The sequence below is a fragment of the Dermacentor silvarum genome, chromosome 1 (genome assembly GCF_013339745.2).
Source record: "Dermacentor silvarum isolate Dsil-2018 chromosome 1, BIME_Dsil_1.4, whole genome shotgun sequence".
NCBI classification, from domain to species: Eukaryota; Metazoa; Arthropoda; class Arachnida; order Ixodida; family Ixodidae; genus Dermacentor; species Dermacentor silvarum.
This window is the reverse complement of record NC_051154.1, coordinates 52,976,916-53,002,007: the sequence shown is the minus strand read 5'-3', so window position 1 is coordinate 53,002,007 and position 25,092 is coordinate 52,976,916. Positions and strand designations below refer to the sequence as shown.

Sequence of the window (25,092 nt, the reverse complement as noted above, 5' to 3'; positions counted from 1 at the left end):
GCGGCGGGTTCCGTGCAACTCACTGCTCAGAAGAAAAATAAACAAAATAAAAGAAATTGTGCGCAGACTTTAAAACCTGGGGAGACTGCATATATGAGGATGGTGGGAAGGGCTAACTGTATGTCAGGCCTTTCCACTGGCGCTAATATGAAAGGGCCGTTACAAAATAAGTTCCCACGGGAAAACTGAAGGTAACAGGGTAATAGTCAGCTAAAAGATAAAGAGAAAGGCGAAAGAAAATTGTGCAGAAACGTATTGACGATGATTGTCAATGAGCCCGAACGAACGAAGGGGCCGTCGAACGAACGAGTGAGTGAGCGAGCGAGGGTGATGCATCATCTGTTTTCTTGGAACAGCGCACGGATATATGGTGTTTATTTATTAATTTTTATACGGCGCTGTTGCACGAATGCCGCGTAGCCCTCCCATGCGTGTGGCTTTCTGGCAGCGCAGTCTCGCGCTGTCTTATCAGTCTCTGCTGTGACGCGAACACTTCCGTGCAAGGCCGGATGGACGCCGGCGATAGCGGTTCTGCCGCCGCGCGCACTACGTCATCGGAGTTTGCAGAAAGGTCGCCAGTGGCTCTGCCGTGGAAGTCGGGGTGAGCGCCGCGGTAATATTGTCGCCACCGTGCCCTGTCACACTGTGACGTACGTATACAACCACCTTCTCGCTTCTTTGAAGTTTTCCGCCCTGTACACTATTACAATTTATAACAATATTCTGTGCCACTGTTCGCTTCAGGAGTGCTGCTGTTCAAGGCCGTTGACACGCCGTACGGTCGATGCTCGCGCGATATATATATATATACATAAAAAAATATCGCAAGGGTGTACTACACGTATCTTGCGATGCCTTGCCTTCTAAGCAAGGCATCGCAAGGCTTGTGCGCGTGGCGTGCTTTCACATTTGTGCGTAATTCTCGCGAAAAGCAAGTGCTTTGTTTGCGAATGTTTAACAGGCCAAACTGCGTTGCGGTGCTCGCCTACTCTTCGTTTTGGTTTTCGCTGATATCACATCTGCCGGTAATTATTGCCGGCAGACGTGATGTGGTTGGTTGGAACACTAAGAACTGCAGTTGATTGTCGCGGGGCAAATCAAAAGAAATATTTAACGTCATGTTATTTTCCTTAAAAGTCTTACAAATTTCAGCAACCTAGATATGCTAAGCATCCTTGTTTATATAGGTAAGGGCGCTCTGTTGAAAAGAGGAAGCGGTAAAGCCAGTTTTGCGTTTTGGCTCTACGCTGCAAAAATAGTGTGAGCACCTTATGAACTGGAATTTTTAAATGTCGGACGGACAAGTTAGTAGAAGTTGGCTATTCGCAATTAGTCATTCGTCAGTTTGTGCTGACTACATGGAATAATTGAAAGACGTCGGCCGAAATGCACACAGTGGTGAAGACGGTAATCCGGCAGCAAAAAAATTGCAATAATCCTTCATCTGCAAACACACTCTTAGAAAAAAAAAAATGTCAGTAACACGCTTGTAACGGGTGCAGTTACTAACTTTAACACCGATTAATACCTCTTTACTAGCTGTACTACACGATAATTCAGACTTAGTAGGTGCTGCAATTACCTACGAAGTTTCACAGACCAGTTACTAAAAGGTACTACCTCGTCTCACCCATGGTTTACTATGCTATGTAGTGGCTGTCTTAATGCAATGTTTAAATAAGCTATAGTCCGTATCATTATGTTAGAATACAAGTTATGTTCAATAAAAAAATGTTTGGCGCGCATATGTGCAGACTATACGTTACACAAATATAGAGTCATAAATTGGTTTATGTATCCGAATACATAAGTGCCCACCGGTGCAAACTGTGATCCTAAAGGATATGGCTATATGTAGGTTTTTTTTAGCTGCACCAAATTAAAAAAAAAAATCACCTGTGGCAGATAGCACAATTCTAACCCTTGAACTAAGTCACTCAATAAGGCGAACATTACTTCCACGAGGTATCAAATGCACAATTGACTAATTAACAAACTTTCACTGGTTATGTTTTTTTTACAGTAATTTACAGCACATATTGCAATTTAGCGAATTGTAGCTAGTGAATTCATGAGGGAGGTAGTGGCCGAATACTGCACCAGGGAGGCCAATTCCTGTTCTGGTGAGGGAGTGATTTTGATGATGCTTAGTGGGCCTTCCTAGTTTGGTTGCACCTGAACTAGTATAGCCCCACTAGCTCTCGGCGATATATCTTTTTTCTTGCCGGTGTCAAGCACCACTCCATGCCTGAAAATGTGGTGGACTGGAGTAGGATTCGAACTTACGAAGTTAGGAAATTTGCAGGCGCAAGTTGGAATACGCTAGCGCAAGACAGGGGTAATTGGAGATCGCAGGGAGAGGCCTTCGTCCTGCAGTGGACATAAAATATAGGCTGATGATGATGATGATGATGATGATGATGATGATGATGATGAGCTAGTGAATTTGCAAGGCATATCGACTTGAAACGAATTATGTGAATGGCACCGGTTTCGACATATTCGCCGTCAAACTTGCAGCAAAAATGCGATGTTTTTAGAAAACGCTGTTTCGTGCATTTAAGCACAAAAGTAACTGGAACGCCTATGTATTTCGTCGCACACTTTGAAAATTAATATCTCGAAACTGGTGTCACCCTGGGAGTTTTTTTTTTAAGTGGATACGATACGCCTTGCGAGCTCACCGGCTACAATTCCTTAATCACATTATGTGCCGTAAAGTAATTATTTAAAAAGTTAAATAGTAAAATTAGTACAATTAGGTCTATTAGTCAATAAGCGTTTTAATTTCTCGTAGAAGTAATGTCCGCCGCATCAAGTAATTCAGTTCAATGGTTGGAATTTACAGGCGATTTGTAAATATTTGGTGGAGCTAAAAAATGAAAACGAAAACACCTGGTATACTCATAAGGTCATCCTCAGAAATATGTCGCGTAGTATCCCGATCATTGTATTGCGCGACGCGTTGTGTGAGCCTTTGTCGTTTGTTTATTTCTGTACAGTGCAGTTTAATACGCGCAACTTCACGTTCCTGCTACGCATGACCTTTAGGTGCCATCATTTGATTAGTGTTAAATATAACTAAACTGTGTGACAGTGCGGTACTCATTTTTTTTTCGCAAACGTGTTTATAATACACTTCCGGAACAGAAGCGACCTAATTATTTCTTTTCAATGGAAGTGCCGCTTGTGAACAAATCAGGCCCTACTGATTTAATTGGCTAGCAAATGCATTGGCGTTCCAGTTACTTTTGTGTGTTTTTGTTAAGAAATTTATCCGCAAAGTTCGGGAATATCGCGAAACTGGTGTCATCCTGAGAATTCGTTCCAAGTGGATTCGCCTTGTGAACTCCAAGGCTAGAACTTGTAAATGCAATATTGGCCATACTGTAATTAGTTAAAACTTAATTAGTGAAGTTTTGTTAATTAGTCGATTATGCATTTCAGTTTTTTGTGCAAGGAATGTCCGCCTCTTCGAGTAGACCAGCGCGTGAACTGGAATTGTGCTATCTGCCACAGGCAACCTTTAAAAAGTTTGGAAGTATTCGCTAAAACACCCTGTATATTTTGCTAATTACTTTTGCATCAAGGGAAAGGGCCTGAAAATACGTCTGTCAGTTAATTTTGTAATTACCAGCCAGATAAGTGATTATCAATCACACTTGGTGAACCATGGTGGAATAAATATGATTTGAATATAGTTCCCTGAAATTATGTAAGTTCTCAAGATGGTGCAGTGACAAAAGGCAATGAGTCCCTGACAGAAGTCTCTGACCCCGTACAGTAGCAGCAGTACAGCTAATAAAACAATATACATTTTCTATAATTTTATTAAGTAAACAAATAATGCTAGTTGATGTATAAGTCTACAGTACAAATTTATCTCTAGGTAAGGTAATAGCATTGCCGATGTTATATACACAAAGGGCAGTAAACATTATGGACTTGCAACATTCACAAGAAAGATAAAAAAAAAAAAAACGTTAGCAGATGTTTGCGACCTTGCAGAATTAAACACTAATTTCCAGCGAAACTGTTTCTTTCGAGCAGCTGAAACAAGATTTTCACTTTCCTGCAAATACACTGTAAATAGTTTCCCATATATGTGACGGTTGCGAGTGAAACCTTGCCCGCATGTAACGCTTTCCAGCACTTACTGTTAGGAATTTTTAAAAGTCAATACTTCATCAACACACATTTTATTTCAACATTACCCATAGCCCCCTCTTCCATTTTTGCTAGATTTGATCTCAATTTCGTTACCAGTTCTCCCCGTGCATTGGGACAAACTATGCTTTGTTCGTAAAACACATTGATAAAGCTCCGGACCACTTGCATGCGTAATATACTGCAAATGTCGTAATTTGTCCGTTCACTTTGAACTTAGCCTAGACATTGCCCATAACGCTAGTATTTTCGCCAAATATAACCAAGGTCCCTTGATTAGTTCACCGAGGAAATCGCAGAAACCATCTACGAAGGTCTTATGACGCATGAAAATAGGAGGGAAAAAGAGGGTTCAGTAATTATTTGCAACGCTTTTAATTAGACCAGGAACGTAAATATATTGTCAGACATGAGACTTATTATGACCAGCCGTTACATTTCCACGAAATATAATCATGTTGTAACCTACAGCTATGTCGAGACAATGGGAAGCATAGCTGATAGCGGCCATATCGCGCGTTCTAAAACTTTGATTCAACTCATTTAACTTCGCACAGAGATTTTCATAGCGTTCGACCCAGTTTCGTTAAATTTGATCTCGGTGGCATTTGTAGTTCTACCGGGGCAACGGGCTAAATTCTGCCCCGTTTGTTAGACACACTCGTAACGTTCTAGAGCACACACATATACGTAATTTATTACCAGAGCCTTAATTACCCACCCACTTTTAACTTTGCCTATGCATCACCCATCACCTCGTCCTTACTACCACTAAACATAAAGAAGCTGTCTCGTTTAGTTCACTGAGGGCACCAGGCGAAACCAATGTACAAATCACGCATTACCCCCCCCCCCCCCCCCCCCCGAAACAAAAAGGAAGAAAAAGAAAGAGGGTTCAATAGTTGTTCCTAACGCTTCTAAGTAAGCCACAAAAGTTAAAACTTCGCAACACATTCCACTTAAGCTGCGCCCATTTCTAAACATAAAGTTTGTGAAATGTAGAGTTCTCTTGAAAATTTGGTAAACGTAGCATTATAACGGCAGCTTGGCACTTTCGAACGCTTGCTCACGATTTTTTTTTTCAACAGCTGTATTTGATCAACACGCATCGAACATCGCACACAAACTTGGCGCAGCGTTCCCCCTATGTTCGCAAAATGTGACCTCGGTTGTAATTGCTATTTTGCCAGGGCAGCGGTATAAGTTTTGCGCCGCTAGTAAACACACTAATAATGCTCCGGACCACTTGCATGCATCGTATATTGTAAAAAGGCACATTTTACCCATCTATTTCGAACGTTGCTTACACATTATCCATACAGTGCCCCTAATTTTCCCCAAATCTGAGCCAGGGGCCCTGTTTAGTTCACCGAAGACACCGGAGAAACAAACTGTGAGCCTCGTATGCCGAACAAAAATAGAAGGGCGGGGGGGGGGGGGGGGGGGACAAGGATTAAGTAATTATTTATGTTACATTTAAACCACGTACGTAAAAGTTCCGCTATGCCGTTACCCTAAACATTCTCCCTATTTTCAAGCAATTTGACGCTCGTACCTCGTGCATTTGTTTTAGTAGTCTGGGAAACATTTTGAATAACGGCAGCATGACACCTTGGAACGCTTGAATAAGTAACTTTCTACGAAAGCTGCCAATGGACCCACACAGAATAAACATTCACCGTTCGTTACTCAGAAGACGGTTCCTACTTCAATGAAATGTAAACACCGTGCCTCGCATAGTTCACCGAGGAAACCGGGAAAAGCAATATAACGCATAAATGTTGGGAGAAAGCAGGTATTTAGTAAACATATTCTAATGCATAAGGTAACCTACACCGTTCAAACTTCCGGTATAGTATATCAACCAAATAGTGGCCCCTATTTCCTCAAAATATGAAATATCTACTATTTTTTTTTTTTGCATCTGCCAAGGAACGTGTGCTAGTGTAATTCTTATGGGGAAGCAGCATAAAAATAAAACGGCCAGACAACGTCAGAAGTGACACATTGACACATGCCCATAGCAAACATTCAAGGTCGTGTTGTAATGGTATTGTGGTTCTCCACATTCGACGATGTCGTTTTCTTAACATATGAAGCACGAAACAAAGACGCGACACAAAAACGTAGAAAGACCACACAGGACAAACGCGGCCAAAATGATTGGTCACCAACTCATCAAGGAATAAATGCTGGAGAAATCAAGGACAACCAAGCGATGAACAACCATGTGACATTGAATTATGAATTCATATCAATATTTGTAATATGTAGTGTTGCGTGAAATGCGCTATCAGGGGCACACACGACGGCTTCAGGAAGTTTATTAGTGGCACGAGCATCGAGTGACAATCTAGTTTCTTGCGCAGCACTTCCGGTTCACCTCCTGAGTCGACCGGGGACGAAATTCAGAAAGCAAAATACAGTACAAAATTGATGGGTTTCATTACAGATATGATATCAGAGCATAAGTTTAGTTACAAGTTGAGTTACTGAAGTGTCTAGAATAATTAGAATTATTTAGCTGAGACGAGAGGGGACGGGACGAAATGAAAAATAAATCAGAAAGAACAGAAAAAAAATAGTACAGTACAAAATTCATCGGTTCCATTACAGATATGATATGAGAGCATGCGTTTAGTTACACGTTGAGTTACTGAAGTGTTCGGAATAATTATAATTAATTAGACATCACTGATTACCGCACACCAATACACAGAACACCATTGCCGAGGTGCGAGTGCCACTAACAGACGCCTTAGTCACAGATTAGGGTCGCCTACCGTTTTTCCAATCGCTTATGCTACGAGGAAAAAAAAAAAAAGATCTGGAAATGGAATTGCGGCAATGATATTCGCAGAATTTACGGCTGTGATCTCACCTTTGTGTTACGTAGGCGGGCGGTTTAAGGTATGTTACTTTATCGATTCCTGTCATTGCACACGCGATCTGACTAAAAAGTGATAGGCTGAAAACACCAAGCATATCCTCAACCTTATCTTATAAAAAAGCTGCAAAGCCTTATTAGTAGCATTAGTAGAACAGGTCACGCATTACCGCGTTGACAGTCATCGTGAGCTGAGTTCTGCCGCAATTTTCTGCTACGTTTCAGTGATGTTCATCTGCCCAATTCCACTGCCACATCTGCGCAGGGATGAGGACCGCTGCGCAGCTGGCCTGTGTCGTGCTCACCGCAGCCCTCGGGCGGCACCTGTGCGAACAAGCAGCCCCGTCGGGCTGCCCTCATCTCGACGGCTGCGCCTGTATGAAGGTGCGCCGCGGTCTCCGGGTCCTGTGCAATGCCACCGTGGACGGCGACACTTTGAGCGCGGATATCTCCAAGCTTAAAGGCTTCTCGTTGGACTCGCTCATCTTAAACGGCGTGAACCTCACAGTTCTTCCTTCGCAGTACTTTGAGAATCTCACAGTCACGTCTCTGTCCCTGAAGAACAGTCCCCTGCAGTTCACAACGAACGACAGCTTCCGTGGAGCGAAGATTCTCACGACGCTGTACATGGGACGCAACAGGCTGCGCTCGATTCCGCGAGGTCTGCAGGCGCTGCCGGGTCTAAAAATTCTGCGGCTGCCAGACAACTACATAACCAGCACTGAAAATATCCCGCCACTCGAGAAACTGACGGAGTTGGACCTATCGGGTAATCTCATCGCGAGACTCGACAGTGCTGACCTGAGAGGGCTTGGCGGCCTGAAAAAAGTGCGGCTGGCAAACAACCTCATATATTTTATGTCATTTTCCATCTTTAAAAGTGCGAAGCGTGTAATGTTTATTGACTTGCACAACAATTTTCTCACAAACATCTACAACGCCTTTCAAGGTCTTGATGAGCTCATGGTACGTACGATAATACTAGTTGCTTGTTTCGCTGTCACATTTCAATTGTATAACATTTTTGTTATAGCATACTGCTCACGGCTCCACATCGAAGATAGAAACGGGCCCGAATTAAGCAAGAACTGGTAATACAAAAAAAAATATATCGCCGACGATTACGATACTCCCTAATTCAAATTTTGAGCGCAGCTCAATACGTGTTTTCATTTCGCGCTATGTTGGCTAGCGCGGACAGACTGTCTCGTGCGGCACATTGCAAACGGAGCGAAGTGTGGCGCCATTGCCTCGCGAGCGCGATTCACAGCAGCCGCCGCAGACAGACCTCAGCTCATGCAGTGCTTTGTTTATATATATATATATATATATATATATATATATATATATATATATATATATATATATATATATATATGTTATCGGTGGATGCGCTCGCCGCATGTCATCGGTGAACAGACGACGGCGCACTACTCTGGCGCCATCTCGTAGCGGAACTCGCTGCAGAGCCCGTCTTGCTTGGCACTACACTTTTCTTCTCATCCTTTCGCCACACCCTCCTCCTCGCGCTGTCCTCGCTATCGCCGTCTTTCATCCCCCGCTGCGCTCCGCTTTCGTTCTTTCATCCTTCGTATGCTCGTTCGCTCGGTTACGCCGAGGGACGACTCCGACGCGAACCGCAGGAACGGGAGCCTAAGAGCGGCGCACTCAAAAAAAAAAAAAAAAATACGGCAGACACAACGCTCTTGTTGAAATCGCGGGATCGAATCCCGGCCACGGCGGCCGCATTTAGATGGAGGCGAAATGCAAAAACGCCCGTGTGCTTGCGTTGTAGCGCACGTTAGAGAATCCCGGGTGGTCAAAATTAATCCGGAGCCCTCCACTACGGCGTGCCTCATAATCAGAACTGGTTTTGGCGCGTAAAACCCCAGAAAGAAGAAGAAGAAGGAATCAATGTTACACGAAGCTTTCTTGAAACGTTTCGATTAGATTCTATGCAAAGAGACATATGATGCAGGTAAACTACGCACATCCGAAGCACATGTCGGATTATATGGGAAGCGAAACGTTCGCCAAGCTGTTAATCAAATGCTACATAAGGTAATTTTATGCGTCGAAGTGCCTTTATTTTAATCCAATGCAACGTGTCATCTCATGCAATGTTCATGTTTATGCACTACACCGTTCGCAACCCATGCCGGAATGCAAGCAGGAGTTCTTGCACATGCACAATGCGAGACCTCGACGCGTAAATGTTGCGCGGATGATGTTGGTAGAGGGATGAATGAAGAGGAGAAGTGTAAGCAGAGAGAAGTGTAAAACACATGTACAGTCATGTCTCGTTATTATAGACGTTTCCGTTTTTCCCCAGGAAAATCGTCCATAATGTGAGTCGTCCATAATAACTAAACACGGTTTAAAAAAAAAAAAAGAAACATTAAATTATAACCGTAAGGAAAACTGAATTACAGTTTATTCAACCAAAAAATGAGTAAATGAGAGCTTGCACTGACGATTTCGACCCTACGTACTTTGGTGTCCAGGAAGCACAGCATGTCAGCTACTTGAAGCGCGTGTTCAGCATGTCCCTCTTGTTCAAGGTATGGGCAATCGCTGCCTCGAATCCACGGCGGACTGTTCGTAGTCCGGACTGCGCGTTTTTTTATATTAATGGGGCAGAAATGCATGTAATACACAGACCGGCCGCTGAAAATTTTGTCTGTATGCCGGGTTGTGCATATTAACGGGGTCCATATAATAACGGAACATGACTGTAAATACATTTAAGGCTTCTATGCCCCTCGTGTCACCGTGGCACATACCCAGAGGCCCAAGAATGGGAGAGGCCACATATAAGAAATATATATAAAAAATAAAAGAAGTCGTTGAATATCGTGCGTTATTTCATTAATAGGTATGTGCGCTTTAGAGATGCAGACGAGCTGACATTATACTTGCAGGCTTTGTGCAGTGCTTTCTTGTTTGAAAACGCAGAACATAGGTGCGCTCACTTTCATTTCTTTGTTGCTCAAAAATTCGTGCTATATACCGTTTGATCTTTTTTATAGGTAACAGATAAAAAAAAAAGATTTAACGAATGTAATGATACTTTCTTCGCTATTCGTTCTTTCAGAATGGCGGACACTAGATCGTCGAGTAGCCGTCGCTTTGCATTCGTAATTAACAGATTCGTTGATGAACTTTTTAATTACGGAGTTTCGGTATCGGAGCGACATCTTCGGAGAAATTCGCTTTGAAAGTGAATATTTTTTCGGAAAATATCTCAACAACGAATGGCGTTTTTATAACGGCGTAAACTGATTTTACCTAGTGCGGTGTCCCACTCCAATGCTGACATTGCGACGTTGTCGTTAAAACGGGCCATTAAAGAGTTAATAAACGCATCTTTGTTAATTACGAATGCACAGCGACGGCTACTCGACCATCTAGTGTCCGCCATATTGAAGGAATGAATGTCGAAGAAAACATCATTACATCAGTTAAATCCTCTTTTTTAAAAATCTGTTTTCATTAAAAAAAGACCACACGGTAAATCGGAGTATCGGATGGTACATACACAGTTTTTTTTAAAAGAATGGAGTAGCTCTAATTAAAAAGAAAAAAAATTGAAATAGGTTGCCCAATATCATGCGCTATTTAATTAAGAGGTATGTGTGCTTTATAGATACCTATGAGGCTCTATTATAATTTATATGTACAGGTTTTATGTTGTGGTGTATTGCTTGATTACGCAGAACAAAGATGCGCGCACTCGCAATACATTGCTGGTCAACACGCAGTTGTTATAAAGGCCGGTGCTAATATATATATATATATATATATATATATATATATATATATATATATAATGTCCTGTGAAATATACTGACCGACCGATGATCAAATGACGCAATACCGTGGTGGGCTATAGGGACAGAAAGCTTCACTTTTGGCTGCCGTTTGCCTAAGTGTAGCAACTGAGTTGGAAGTGTCAATGAAGTGCTTGCCCTGGCTAATTGTGCTGGCGATGCTATATTTAGCGTTATAAGAGACACGATCAGATGGTCATCGCACTATTGCTTGCGCTGATCATGCACGGTTCGTTTGTATGACACGATACAATGTATCACATTTAGACCTGCGACAGCCGGGGCTGCTATTTTTGCTTATTATTTCTTTCCAGGAGATTGACTTGTCTAACAACAGAATAATTGGCATCGACAGGTTATCCACGGGATCTGCGCCCAAGCTCAAAATACTCCGTGCTAGCAATAACAATATCTTATGGCTCTCTAAGTTTGGTCCTCACAACATCGTAATCGAAACAATGGAACTCACGAACTGCAAAATAAGCGAATTGCGCAATGAAACGTTTAGCCAACTGTCTGAGCTGAAGATGCTTGATCTCTCTTACAACGCCATCGAATATATTCCCGGCAACTATTTTCACAAGGAGTCGAAGCTCAAGTACTTCTACATTGCCGCAAATAAGCTCCGCAGCATAAACGGCACCTTCAAATCAACAAGGCGCATGGAAAAGCTAAACTTATCCATGAACTCCATTGAAGACATTGGGGAAGCGTTTGTCAGCATGCCAGCATTGAAAATATTGACACTAAGGAACAACCGTATCCAGTTCATTCAGGATGACACGTTCAAATTTAACTCCAACATCGAACACCTGGATCTGAGCGGCAACAAGCTTGAGTGGCTCGGCAAAGACTGCTTTCTTCGTTTGTTTCGCCTCAGAGTGCTTCTCATGACCGGAACTTCACTCGCGTTGCTCAATGGTTCGCTGCATGGCCTGCCCTACTTGAAGTACCTCTTCATTCACGACAACCGCCTGCAAAAGCTTACCGCTGCGGATTTTGAAGGCAGCCGGCAGCTTTCGTTCATCTATGCGAGCCGGAACAATATCACCAGCGTCCGAGGAGCGTTCACAGGTCTCCACGACTTGCAGACGCTCAGCCTAGACGGAAATCGACTCAGGTCCGTGCACAGAGCAAGCTTCCCGGATAAGCTCGACAAACTGAAGCGGCTCGAGTTATACGGTGAGCCCATGTTTCTTGTTACTGTTCCGTGCCCTGTGTTGTCCGTGGACGCCTTTGCGGTCCGTGGCGCCTGGTGTTTGTGCATTTTGTCGTCCACGCTGGATTCCCAAATGGAATGCAAGGGCGGCGGCCGCGTTTCCGTTGGGGCGGAATGCAAACGCTCCCGTGTGCGAAATTTAGGTAAAGGCCCAGAGGTGCGCGCGTAAATTTGTAGACGTTTGTGTTTGGCGTCTTATGCCAGGTCTTCCACTAAAATGGAAAGTGTCACTATCAACCTGATTAGCGCGTTTGTCAGTGAATCAAGTTAATTCACACCAAAGAACACGGTAGTCTTCACGAATATATATAGCTCGATTAAGTAAGTCACTCATAAATAGTCTGAAGTAAAAAAAAAAAAAAAACAGCAGGCAACTGAAGACGCCGCCATATAGGGAACACCAAGGAATAGATGGCGTGCCAGCTAATTAACCTCATTAGCAGTGATAAAATTGTCTCGACACGTAAGCACGTTTCCTAACCGTTTTATCATCGAAGTATCGGACCTCGTCAGGCTAAGTTTTGACCTTTTTTGACCTTGTCAAGCTAAGACCTAGAAGACGATAAAACAAACTTCTTGCCAAATGATTTCGCGAAGCATTTAGAAATATAAATGCGCTTGCAGTGTTATTTGAGCAAAAGTGTCGTTTGTTTAAAAGCAAATGCTGAGCCTTGTTTGTAAACACAAGCTACGATAACACAACCCGGTGTTTATTTTTCGTTTTCATGCAGTACGTACACCGCAATAACAGTTCAGTGTCTGCATGCTGCATGCCCTCTACGAGAGAACAGAGAGAAGTTCAAATTATCAAGCTTCACTACCCCTAACTGCAGCAGAACTTTATATGCCATAATGTCTGCCTTGAACTTTATATGTTCACAACTACACCCGTTCAAATGGGTCATGCTGAGCGACTTTCAATCATCTTTATTGGGCATTAATTCCACAAGGATGAACGAAATGGTCATGCTCTAGTATATGAAGTACAAAAGATATAAATACAAAGGCGTTAGACTTGCAACATTAAATTTTATTTCAGTGGATTCCTAGTCAATGAGGCTCATCTGATGCCTCTCTCATATAGCAATGCACGCAACAGTTTGCGTCAACTTTCAGTCCAATTTTCGAGAGATAGCTGGTTTGAAAGCGATGGTGGAAACTCCATTTTATTGCATACTGCAGACCCAAAAATACAGTTCACTATTCCAGTAACGGTTACACGTTCTCCCGAAACAGTAATACACAGATTACGTATAGGCACAGCTTGCACAAAGTGGGGTTTTTTTTTAGGGGCGAAGCTCCTTAGGGTGTGGGTCTGTCCCTCCTCTGTAGTATGTAGTAGTAGTAGGTAGCCACGTCTACTTTTATGAAAAAAAAAAATTCCGAAAGTTGTGTCCGCAGCGCGGAATCGAACCAGGGACCCCTCGCTTCCGAACGCGCGGCGCTAACCACTACGCCACGAAGCGCACGTGGACACACGCATCACGATGACAATAAATACCCAACATTAACGAAAGACTGCGCGTTTCTAACGCGTTTGTGCTAGCGCGTTACGGCCCGTGTAAGAAGCTGGTGTAAGACGCTGTGGCCTCTCCGCCTTACCCCCGTATTCATAAACGCTCCTCGACTTGAACTTAACTTGCCACCGCCTTGGGCAGCGCGTTCGAAACGCGTTGAAGGCGGTGGCAAGTCAAGTTCAAGTCGAGGAGCGTTTATGAATACGGGGGTTATACTCTCTCAGCAGTCATGTGATGGCGTCGGCAAACGCGGTGCACGTTCCGGCATGTGTAAACCGGCTGCGTAAGACGCTGTGGCCTCTCCCCCTTACTAGAGAGTACTGCACGTTTCTAACGCGTTTGTGCTAGCGTCCCCTTAAGCGGGAGATGGTGCAATTATAATGAAGGGCGCTGTTATAAAATAGGAATGACGTCACATATGGCGCGTGTCATTGGTGGAAGTCAATAGTTCGATTTAGTGCGGCGAGACTGGGCGAATTACACGGAAGATTCACGGTTTACCGATGACTCCCTCCGGAGCTTCGCCCACTCATCATCATTCACCCCGTGGATATGCGGTGTTTTTTGTTTTTGTTTTTTTTTTTAAATAGAGAATAGGACGAGCCGAATATGCGGTGTGCTCTTGTTCGAAATAAAAAACAGACATTGAACATCTCTTGTTGCATTGCAGTATGCATGCTCAGCATAGAAAAAAAAAATACCGGATAAATTGTGTGCGCTGGACAAACGGCTACTCTTGTTGGGAAAATATTGGGGCCATGTGCCTACCCAACAATTGAACTGCAAAAGCGCGCAGTTAGCGCCTTAAAAGAATTTTGGAAAGTCACAAGAATTGCAGATAATTACGGGAGCGTAGTAATTAAATTATGTAGTTATGCGCGGCAGTTTGATGTTTTGCGAAGTGCCCTTGATCTTTACTTCGTTACAACCTGTGGTGTAAGGTTGTATAACGGGTGTTTCTATGAAGACTTTAAGTAATAGTTAAAAATAGCCGTTCCGAAATAAAAGGACGGTGCCTTCGGGGACATGCCGTCAGCGGCGGCGACCACGGGGTGACGGGTGATCAGGTGATAATCAGTCGCTAATTAACAAAAGCCAATTAATTAATCTTTAAACTTTTGGTTTAATTAAGCGGGCTTATCGTAATTGGGAAATTGAAGCGAGCTCTTCGTACAAGCCATATCAACTTTTGGATCTGAAAAAAAAAAGGCAGTTATCCACGCAACTGTTGCACGACGAACTTTGGCTCTGAGAGCGCGCGAAATCGAAACGGGGAGGCTGCAGCGAGCGCAAAGCCGCGCCCCTCGAGGAGACGTCCTGCTTGCGTCACCCAGCAGCGGGTGACGCCTCGCTGTCGCAGCCACTGATTGATCAGTGGCTGTGATCAGTGATCAGTGGCTGTGGCAGCGAGGAACACAATCGCCATCTGATCTTTTCAGTTTTGTACTACTATAGTAGTGCAAAAGATCAGATGCCACATAGCTGCACATATTATAGAATATGCGGTAATGTCAGTTCAACGTGTCATTCGAATATTTCAAGAGATATAAAAGGAAACATCGGGATAACCAAAAATGACTGTCAACTGTATTGTGGGGTACCCGGAAAGCGCGGTCAGGTCAGTCTGCACTTTGTTTCTGATTTTTCTCAAGAAATAATTAGCTGTAAGCGTAACATATCTAATGCTCTGTTAACCCTGTATTGAGAAAGGCGTTGAAGAATTCCTGCCTAGAAACGAGGGTATGCCTCTCAGATGATAGCCGCCAACTGCGCTCGTATACTTTTATCTGCTGCAGCGTTGATTTCCGTAAGCAGTACTGGTTCCTGTTATGTCAATGTTTGTACGGTATATAGCCGACAAATGTATGCGATAGAAACTCAAATAATGCAGGTACTGAAATACTATGCTGTCTGATTATACCGCGTCATACTCGTATAATATAATGAAAGGCGCTGTGCTATTACTTACGCGATGCCTGTGTATGCTAAAATGTATACCTGTCCCCTACACAAGCTCCTTATTATCCAAAGACAAGAAGTGAACAGCATGCATGCCCCTTTCTGGTATTGTCCGCCGGTGACACTAGTAACGTACGACTTTCTTTTACAGGAAATCCACTTCTCTGTGACTGTCAGCTTACGTGGCTCGTGAAAAACGCCGCTTCTTTAGCTGCAAAAGGTGTCCCAGTTTGCCAAGGGCCTTACTGGAACCGAGGGGAGCAACTGTTCAACTTATCAGTAGAGAACCTCACTGCGTGGTTCACCAACTGCAGCCGGGGCTGCGACTGTGCCTGCCTCCAGGATACTCCGTTTTCTGCAGCCATACTCGTCAACTGTTCTCGCAAAGGACTGAAGGAGCTTCCGGAAGAGTTCCCGTCGAAAACACGGGTTCTTGATCTAAGCTGGAACCGCCTCAGTCAACTGAAAAACGGATCAATGTTTAAAACTCCATTCCTCGTTTCACTGAACTTAGCCAATAACCTGCTTTCAGACATCGGAACCGGAGTCATTCCGCATTCAACGGAACGGATAGACCTGAGCAAGAACTCTTTACGTACCTTTCCTCTTGGGATGGTCTCCGAAAGGACAGTAGTGGCCATCTGGCTCTCAGGTAATCCTTGGGAGTGCAGCTGTCGGGACTACTCCTTTAGGCAGTGGGCCGAAGCACATAGCTATGCAGTAAGTGAATAACAGACTAAATTAATTTCGGGTTTCTTATTCGCACATTCGGCCTAAGGCCTCCTATTTACTCGTCCGTCTATTTCGACTACCTTTTCCTACACATACTCAGATTCAGGATTACAACGAAACTGTCTGCGCTCAAGGACAAAGTCAATATACATCCGGAAAGAAGTTCATGGAGCTCGGAGAAAAGGACTTGTGCCCTTCACTGAAAGTCTTCATAGTGCTGGCGTATGGAATTCCTTTCCTGGGTACGTTCTTATTTCTTCTCCTTCTTTCTGGGGTTTTACGAGCCAAAACCAGTTCTGATTATGAGGCACGCCGTAGGGGAGGGCTCCGGATTAATTTTGACCACCTGGGGTTCTTTAACGTGCACTACAACGCAAGCACACGACGTTTTTGCGTTTCGCCTTCATCGAAATGCGGCCGTCGCGGCCAAGATGCGATCCCGCGATTTCGTGCTCAGCAGCGCAACGCCTTAGCTGACTGAGCCACAGCGGCGGGTCGTTCTTATTTCTCATTGCCATTAGTAACTTACTGTGTTCTACATCCTATATTTACAACTATGGGGTATGGCGGACAGATGTATTAGTTAAGGGTTCTGTTAGTATAAATGCAGCTTTTGTTTTAGGGCGTCTTAGTTTAACTAGTTTACCCTGACAAATTATAATGCTAAAATGCCGCAGTTATCGCCGGCTATACCCTTCTGATGATTCCGAACACAACTACAATAAAATCCGATTGATTTCTTAGATTGATCGAGTGATTGGCAGGTTGATTGTTTGATTTGTTCGGTTTAACGAGGTGCACCTGAGCGATGAGAGGGAAAGGCCATAGAGAATATTTTTTAACAACGTGTTCGTTAACTTGCGGCGAAATATCAGTACACAGGGGTGTTTGCATTATTCCATAACAGGAATCTAATTGCCGACCTTCTTCTCAGCAGAAAACAATATTGACGCAGCCACCGCGGCCGGCAATTCACATTCTATTTGCTGAGAATGTCGAAAAGCCAACAGCACATATCTGTATACTGCTCTTAAACATATGTGAAGTCCGCGTTGGCTTGATGATGATGATGATGATGATGATGATGATGAACCTCTGTCATTGCTCGCACCCACTAAGGGGGATAGGCCAAGAATCGGGCGGCAGTGGGTATGCTAAAGAAAATTCGTATTGGCTTATTCATTTCATTCATTTTTATTTCATTTATTAATAATGTCAGCCCCACTAGGGCTATTACAGGGCTATTGTCCTGTAAGTGTGCATGTTTCTATGTCGTCTTCCGAACTCCTTTTGTCCATTTATTGTCCAACTATTTGTCCAATTTGTCATTTTGTTCACTTTTGTCCAATTCATATTGTCCATTTACGTCAGTATGTACCTGCGCAGTCGATAGAGGTTAGAAGAAGAAACGAACACCAAAGTGCGGGAGTGATGCTAATAAAGCTTCGCTTTAAAATTAAGTCAAGCTTAGAAGGATAGATGATAATGATGATGACGCATGCATGTTTCTATTGCGCTATATGCCGTGCTTTCTTAGAAAGAGCGACAGGTTATCCTAAGAGGATAACGGGTTGACCGCTTTCTCTGCAACGGTTGCTTTGAGCCTCTGGCTCAGCAACCATTTTTGCACACTATCGGCGATGACATTACAAAGGACAGCAAGGGGGTTGCCGATCTCTCGGAGGATAGGCTGATCTGTTGGAGGAGGCGCCTTTGCTGCTCGTCCGTTCGTCTCTGCTTTTCCCTCTGTTCGTTCGAGCGATGCGGCACTTGTTGCACCCCGCATCCCCAGCAAAGATAATCGCGGAGGAGCTGCAATCGCTTTTGTTTCGCTGCCAGCGGCCGTCTTTGCATTGGTTTCCTGCGATTCAACGCGGTGGCCTTCTCACTTCTATTAGTCATACTTTATTGGCCTCATCACGTGTCCCGCGCTGGCACACGCGCAGGACAAGTACGCATTTCCCGTTGTCCTTACTCGATGTCGCGGTGTGTCTTCTAGCATAATTTTAATACCTACGTATGAACCGACTAGCCTAGCAGTGTTACTCATATCTCCGCAGTTGGCGTCATGTCTAGGAATATACGCGGTCACAGTGCACGTGCACTGCGTTGCTGCCCCACAAGCTCCTCTGCAATGAAAGCACATTTTTGCGCCAGACGTGTGCGGAAAGTGTTGCGAAAGGCCCAGATTTTCTGTTGTAGTGATGACAAGGAATGCTCAGAAGTTGGATTTATTATGGCTTTAAGAGGCAGCCAGGCGCAAGTCTACCTAGCTAGTCGCCCCGTTCTCTAGTCTATCTCGTTGTTTATGTGCCGTGTGGCCAGGGATGACTGGCCGCGCGCCATATTTTGGGTGGTCGCCGGCATATTGCCAGGTGGACTTTCTCGTTTTATTGCGTCAATCGCTTTTCTTCTAGCAAAACGTAGGAACTGGCTAGTAATCCCTGTATTCGCATGATAGCGCGAATGTTTGTAAGTCAACACGTCGATTTTAGTTAAACTTGCATGGCTTCTGCATATTGCAGTAGCATCACTTGCAATGCGTCGAAATTTGTTTTACGGAGCAATCATGCCATAACGACGACACAGCGCTATGACTTTGCTATAAGCGCCAGTACGGCATCTGTTTTTATACTGACCCATTTTTTTTCGGTAGTTTGTTATTCTCCTGATGTGGTTTCTGCAATGAAGACCTTAGTCGATGCATTTTTGTAGTGTTACGCTCAATAGTGAATAATCTAGTGTTCGTTCAGAAGTTTAAAATTTGTGAATTGCTTATGCATTTTTGCAAACCGGGCCTATATCAGTGTTCTATAGACCGAAGTGGATTCAAATCTCTTTTGTTTTTTTTAGGTTGTCATTACTGTTCCCGCCCTTTTCTGCAGCATTGTTGGTTACTGCCATGGCGTCCGTGACAGTCTACCTGAAGTACAAGCAGGAGATAAGGGTGTGGCTGTACGCGCGCGGAATCTGCCACACACTCCAGTGCATCAAGGAGGATGACGTGGACGAGGACAAGGACTTCGACGTGTTCCTGTCGTTCAGCAGCAAAGATCGGGAGTGGGCGTACGCCGAGCTTCTTCCGAAGATCGAGGCGCACGGCTTCTCGGTCTGTACCTACGACCGAAACTTCAAGGGTGGCTTTCTGATTCAGGACATCGTACAGGAGGCCGTCTCGTGCTCAAGGCGCACGCTCCTGGTTCTGACACAGTGAGTCCTACAAGCATTACAGTTCGGAGTGACTTGAGGGACTCCTTATATAAAAATTGATCCCATCAATATGGAGCATCAATATTCTCGATTACTGAAAATGATGGCTCAATATTGAACTATCAATGGACAACGTTTGAAGGGGGCGGTATAGTATTTCGTAGGCACCCGCAGTGGTGGCTCAGTGGCTATGGCGTTCTGAGCAGGTCGCGGGTTCAATTCCCGGCCGCCGTGGCCGCATTTTCATGCAGTAATAATGTAAAAAAACGCTCGTGTACTTAGGTGCACGTTAAATAACCCCGGGGTTCGTGAAAAGTAATCCGGAGCCCACCACCACGGCGTCCGTCAAAACCCACTGTGCTCTTTCGGGACGTTAGAACTTGAACCCTACAATTTAATTAATAAAATTGAACATCATAGGCGAGGCGCGTATTTTTTTTTTTTTTTGAATAGTGAGGACCTGCGCATATTTTATATAAGAAGCCGCTGCTTGGGAGGGAGCTACGTTCTCGCCTTTCTTGCCCTGCCTAAAATCCTCTGTCACTGACCTATAGTACAATGCACTTCGTTAACACATTTTGCTCTATAGCGCTTCAAAAGTATTGGCGTGACGTTGTTATTAAACAGCAACGTGAGATGAAACGAAATTGAGGCGGTGCTCACAAAACCTGCGTCCAATTTTTTAAATTCCGCTATTCTGTGAATACAAATCTCTGCAGTGCTGCTTTTTTTTTTCACAAGCAAGTACAATTTATTGCCTCGAATAAAAAAAGCTCATGTCACTTAGCATTTCTCTCAGGTTTAAGTACTGTGGAGGCGTGAGGGAAGTTATACCCACGCTGTACAATTCATGAGAGGTGGCGCAGTCGTTTTCATTGCACTCCTCGCTCATTGACTCCTTTTTTTTTTCTTCGCCTGCCAAGGCACTACGTGGAGAGCGAATGGTGCCGCTGGGAATTTCGCGTGGCGCAGCATCGTGCCCTGCAGGACAACATCAACCGCCTGATCATCGTGGCCGTTGGCGAAGTCTGTCCCGAAGGCATCGACGAGGAACTGCAGCGGTACATGCAGGAAACCAACTATCTGCGTTGGGGCGAGCCACATTTCTGGGACAAGTTGCTCTACTCGCTGCCTAAGAAGGACGCCCGCACCAGGGTCATCGCAAACGCGTACCCTATGTCTCCTGTCGCTTCGGCGATGCACTGACGTCGTGAGTTCCGCCGCGGTCGCATTGCTGCAGCTTAAGAACGTTGTGTGTGTGCGCGTGCGTGGAATTCGAAGCTTTGAGCATGTGACTGTGGGCGTACTCGCCATTCTTGTCGATTGTGTGACCTGTGCGTCTTGAGTCGAGTTGCATAGGGTTCTTCTTAGGTGCCTGTCGACTCATTCCTCACTCCGCGCGCAGTTATGCCGTTTTCAACTGCGTGGCACTGCTAAGGAAACTGGACGTATTTCACTACTCAACTTTTCATTTAACTATTTATTGCGCATTCATTTCACATATGCATGTGTGTATTAAAAGCTTCGTGTCCTTGTGTGTATATGTGTACATACCAAATAATAATAATGTGTATCATTAATATTAAATGGACCGGCATGCTGTTTGCTAGAGCTGTGTACACGTCGTTATATGTTTGATGTGATCTGAAGGACATTGTTTCGAGCTCTCATGCACGTTGATCCCTTGTTGCCCAGATAAATTCATAGCGCCAGAGGAATTATAAGAGCAGGTCCTTGCTTGCTTGTCGAAGTGACCGAACGAAATGCCAGCAACCGCGCCACGTAGTCTTCCGTATCAATTAGTGCGGTGACTCATTCGCCTGTGCGTTATATATATATATATATATATATATATATATATATATATATATATATATATATATGTACAGTCGACCAACAGAACGATCGCGAGAAAAAAAAAGAAAGCGCGTATGTGCAGCATTTTGGTGTACCAGCTTAAAAGTAATAGTTGTGGACTTACAGTATGTGTATATGCTGTATACGCGCTGCCATGTACACACACAGCCGAGGACGGTCACCGAATTGGAACTGAGTTCAACGGGGACTGTTCGTAGTGCGTGTCGATCCTTCTTTAGCGCTTTGACTATCTTACACAAGTCAAACACCCAACTAGATCAGTTTCTTGTCCTAACTAATATGTTATTTCATGTGGGCGCATCTATACAGGACATCATAAATGAGCAGCAGTTGATACTTTTCTTGCGGCATGGAGATGCAAGACACGAAGTCGTACAGCGCAGCGTGTGCACGCAATGTACATCAAATACTCATTTTTGGAAGCACGGAAGACATGGGAAAAGCGACGATTAAGTGAGCCGCCTATTTCAAATATTTAATGGTTACAGGAAAGGGTCGAACAACTGGCTCTTTACTCGAACATGTTTATTGTTGTTTGGTCAAACTACTTTGCCTTCAAAGTTAAACTTTAATGATGTTATTTAAATCGTGAGTTGCGAATGCGGATTGCACAGATGCGATAGACCTTCGGGCGGACACACTGTGCGCGAGAGATTATATACTCATATAGCGCATAATTAACTAAGATTTATTAAATTCTACATTTTTGCGTTCATGGTATACAAATATATTTTAACTTTAAAGACATTCGTAAGCCAGGGCAAGTTCCTTTCGTTTGAGTTTTCTACGAAGCTCGTCTTTCAAGGTGTTCACCCCCAAATTTGTTGCTCAGTGCAGCTAATTTCACATTATGAGGCATGAGTGTCGGGGCACTTAAAAGACGCGTCACATTGTGATGTAGCTCGTCGCACTCGGGCATCGAGTCTTAAAGCAGGGGAAAGGGGAGGGGGGGGGGGGGGGCGAAGCGGATGGCAGTCGCACTATCGCCTGGCGAAAAGAAGAAACGATTACACGACGAGCTACGTCACACCGGGTTGCGCCTTTGCGCTGAGATTCCTGCCTCAGACTGCGAAATTAGCTGAACTGGCTGAAAAAATTTTGGAATGAATATAGCGAAACACGAACTCTGTATAAAAATAAAATTAAATGAACTTGCCTTAGGATGAGACTGGTCTTCAATACTGACAGTGGTAGAACAAGGAACGTCGCTGGAACCGACCTCTCGACCGACAAGGGGACTTCTTAGTGACCGCACTGAAGAAGACAAGTCCTCTTGTCGAAACGATGGCTCCAGCGACATCCCCTGTTCAACTATAGTGATAACTTCAAACCTCCATCTTTCTGTGAACTTGTGTATTGTTTGGATGCATTCAAGACTGTAATAAAATGTAGACCATAGAAGCAAAAATAAATAAAAACCTAAGTAATAAATTTTAGTTCAATTTAAGCTTTGTGAGCGTTATTTCCCATTCCCAGTGTATCCGCCAAAGAGTAAACGATTATATGTGGAAGACACACTGGCGTAGCTCACGTAGCGTCATAAATGAAATGAGTGAAAGTCATTATTGTATATATATCCTCAGAACGTTCAATGGCTCACGAAGTAGTATCTTCAGACAATGACTCTTCTCTGGGACCCGCCTATGGCGATTCACTCAGGTATACGTGAGCCTTAAGTTTGTGTGCGCATCTAAATCGGCCAATACTTTAGTGGACTCCCAAGGTTCGCCACCTCATTAAAAATAAATCAAAATAAACCTTTATGTCTATTTGTCACCTGGTCATTTTAAAACACCCGAAGTTTTGTTTTTCGTGAGAAAATGAATATTGTCTACATTCATCGCATGCGAAGGATGAAGATAAGTGTGTTTTTGCTCTAACGCAGTCGCTAGTTGCTCAAACGGGAAAGTTATCGGTAAATGCTGCGTAGTGATAAGTAGGCATGTGTTGTTTCAGTGGTCGAAATATGGCATGGCCATTGTTGCATCAGCATGGCGTTACTAGTTAGCACGCATTAAAGTAGTAATGGGTGCAACATATACTGCATGGCAAGCACGTTGTGGCGTATAATTTTTTGCCATTGCGCACGCATAAAAATGGTGTCCGCAACAATGCTATGCGCAATTGCACTGTGCTGAAAATTTTATATCGCAAATTTCTCAGCATCTGAACTCACTGTAAGCTGCGGCGAAATCTAGAAAGACAGGAATGACGTCTTTGTTACACGGGGGAGCAGGCATTTTGTTTCTTCTCCGATGCTTATTTATTTGTGAATATGGTCATCTAACGTGCCGACATCTAAATATTTGCGTGTGTCCTCTTCGCACGGGTGTTTCTGATGCAATGAAGTATACGCCTGAAAAAAAAAAAACTGACAGTACTATACTGACTGCAAGATTGACAGTAATACTGACGGTACTCAGTATTAAGTACTCTATACTCGGCTGTATAGCTCTCAATATGTACTTCGAGTATCAGGCAAAAATCGTACTCATCGTTCTTTGAGAGCAGGGGCAATAGAGGGCTCAGGAATTTTTTGTTCTTTCTTTAGCCAGAGAAAGTGGATCGAGTGTGTCGCGTTGAGGACATCTGGTCCCATATTCACAAACCTTCTAACACGTAAGGACGTTACCACAATTGGCCACTCAGGATAGCGATCGGCCTGATAAGGATACGATTGCCGCGGTGACTGCTAATGGCGGATGGCACTGGCCTAAGTTTTGTGGATATCGGCTCTATGCGACTGTGCGCGTGTCGTGTGCGAAACTGAGAGGAGAAAAATAGGCATGAGAACTCGTAAGTTGCACTTTAGGGTACTTCCTGGACTGCCAGCCTGCTCCGCCAGTTCTGGAGAAAGGTATCGGTGGTCTTAGAGCGCATTCGCATCTCTTTGGCAGATCTGCTGAACGGGAACAAGCTCGGGAACTTCTGCTGGCTTGTTTCGAGGATGATTGTTTCCTCGCAGCTACAGTTGTCGCATGTAGGGCTGTTGGCCATTCTGATCCGAAATGAGTGGGTATTTGTGAAGGCTACGCCAAGCCACAAGTGGCACAGAAGCGTCTCCTCAGCTCTAGCTATTCCTGGCGAAAGACGGAGCTGTAGATTCGGATCCAAGTTGTGGAGACGAGCGTTGGTAAATTCCGTCGAGTTCCACTGTGAAAGTGTAAGTTCACGTGCGAGCGAACGAAGCCTTATAGCTGCGTCTGTTCTGGATAGGGGTATAACAGCACAGTGGAGACACATCATGAGCAGATCGGGCGGCCTCATCTGCCCGGCCGTTTCCGTAGATACCGCAATGGCCCGATATACACTGATACGCTATGTCGTGTTTTTTCTCTATTGCGTGATGATGAAGTCTTTAGTCAGCGACTAATTGTTCATTCGGTTCATGACGAAATGGCGACATAATGCACTGGAGAGCGGCCTTGGAGTCGGAGAAGATTGACCATGTCTGTGACAGTTCTTCAATTACGAGCTCTATAGAGCAGCACGGAGGGCGGCGAGTTCTGCAACTGTCGATGATGCAAAAAGCGACGTCTTGAATTTTATGGTGACGGACTTCGCGGGAACAACCACTGCTCCTGCTGAGCTTGCAGAAGAAACTGAACCATCCGTGTAAATGTGAAGGCGTCCGCTGTGTTTCTCATGCAGGAACAGTAGTGTGGCTTGTTGTAGGTAGAAATATGATAACTG

General features: G+C 44.3%; 1 protein-coding gene across 2 annotated transcripts; it reads left to right on the top strand.

Annotated features, from left to right (window-relative positions):
- The first annotated feature begins 515 nt into the window (after positions 1–515).
- Positions 516–21,367, top strand: LOC119463223 (protein toll). 2 transcript variants are annotated; one of them, XM_037724121.2, is made up of 7 exons: positions 516–650; positions 7,320–8,020; positions 11,199–12,066; positions 15,731–16,299; positions 16,412–16,553; positions 19,197–19,521; positions 20,445–21,367. In XM_037724121.2, the coding sequence occupies exons 2-7, from the start codon at positions 7,322–7,324 to the stop codon at positions 20,725–20,727; spliced, it is 2,886 nt and encodes a 961-aa protein (XP_037580049.1). In that variant the 5' UTR covers positions 516–650; positions 7,320–7,321; the 3' UTR covers positions 20,728–21,367. The 2 variants fall into 2 exon arrangements, with proteins under 2 accessions (XP_037580049.1, XP_037580048.1); XM_037724120.2 differs by having other exon boundaries at positions 596–650; positions 7,280–8,020.
- Positions 21,368–25,092: the final 3,725 nt, after the last annotated feature.

Excerpts from the sequence above, each read along its gene's own strand:
- LOC119463223 (XM_037724121.2), top strand. The coding sequence starts at position 7,322 with ATGAGGACCGCTGCGCAGCTGGCCTGTGTCGTGCTCACCGCAGCCCTC. Across the intron at positions 12,067-15,730 it reads GAAGCGGCTCGAGTTATACG|GAAATCCACTTCTCTGTGAC; the intron begins GTGAGCCCATGT and ends TTTCTTTTACAG. Across the intron at positions 19,522-20,444 it reads ACGCTCCTGGTTCTGACACA|GCACTACGTGGAGAGCGAAT; the intron begins GTGAGTCCTACA and ends TCGCCTGCCAAG.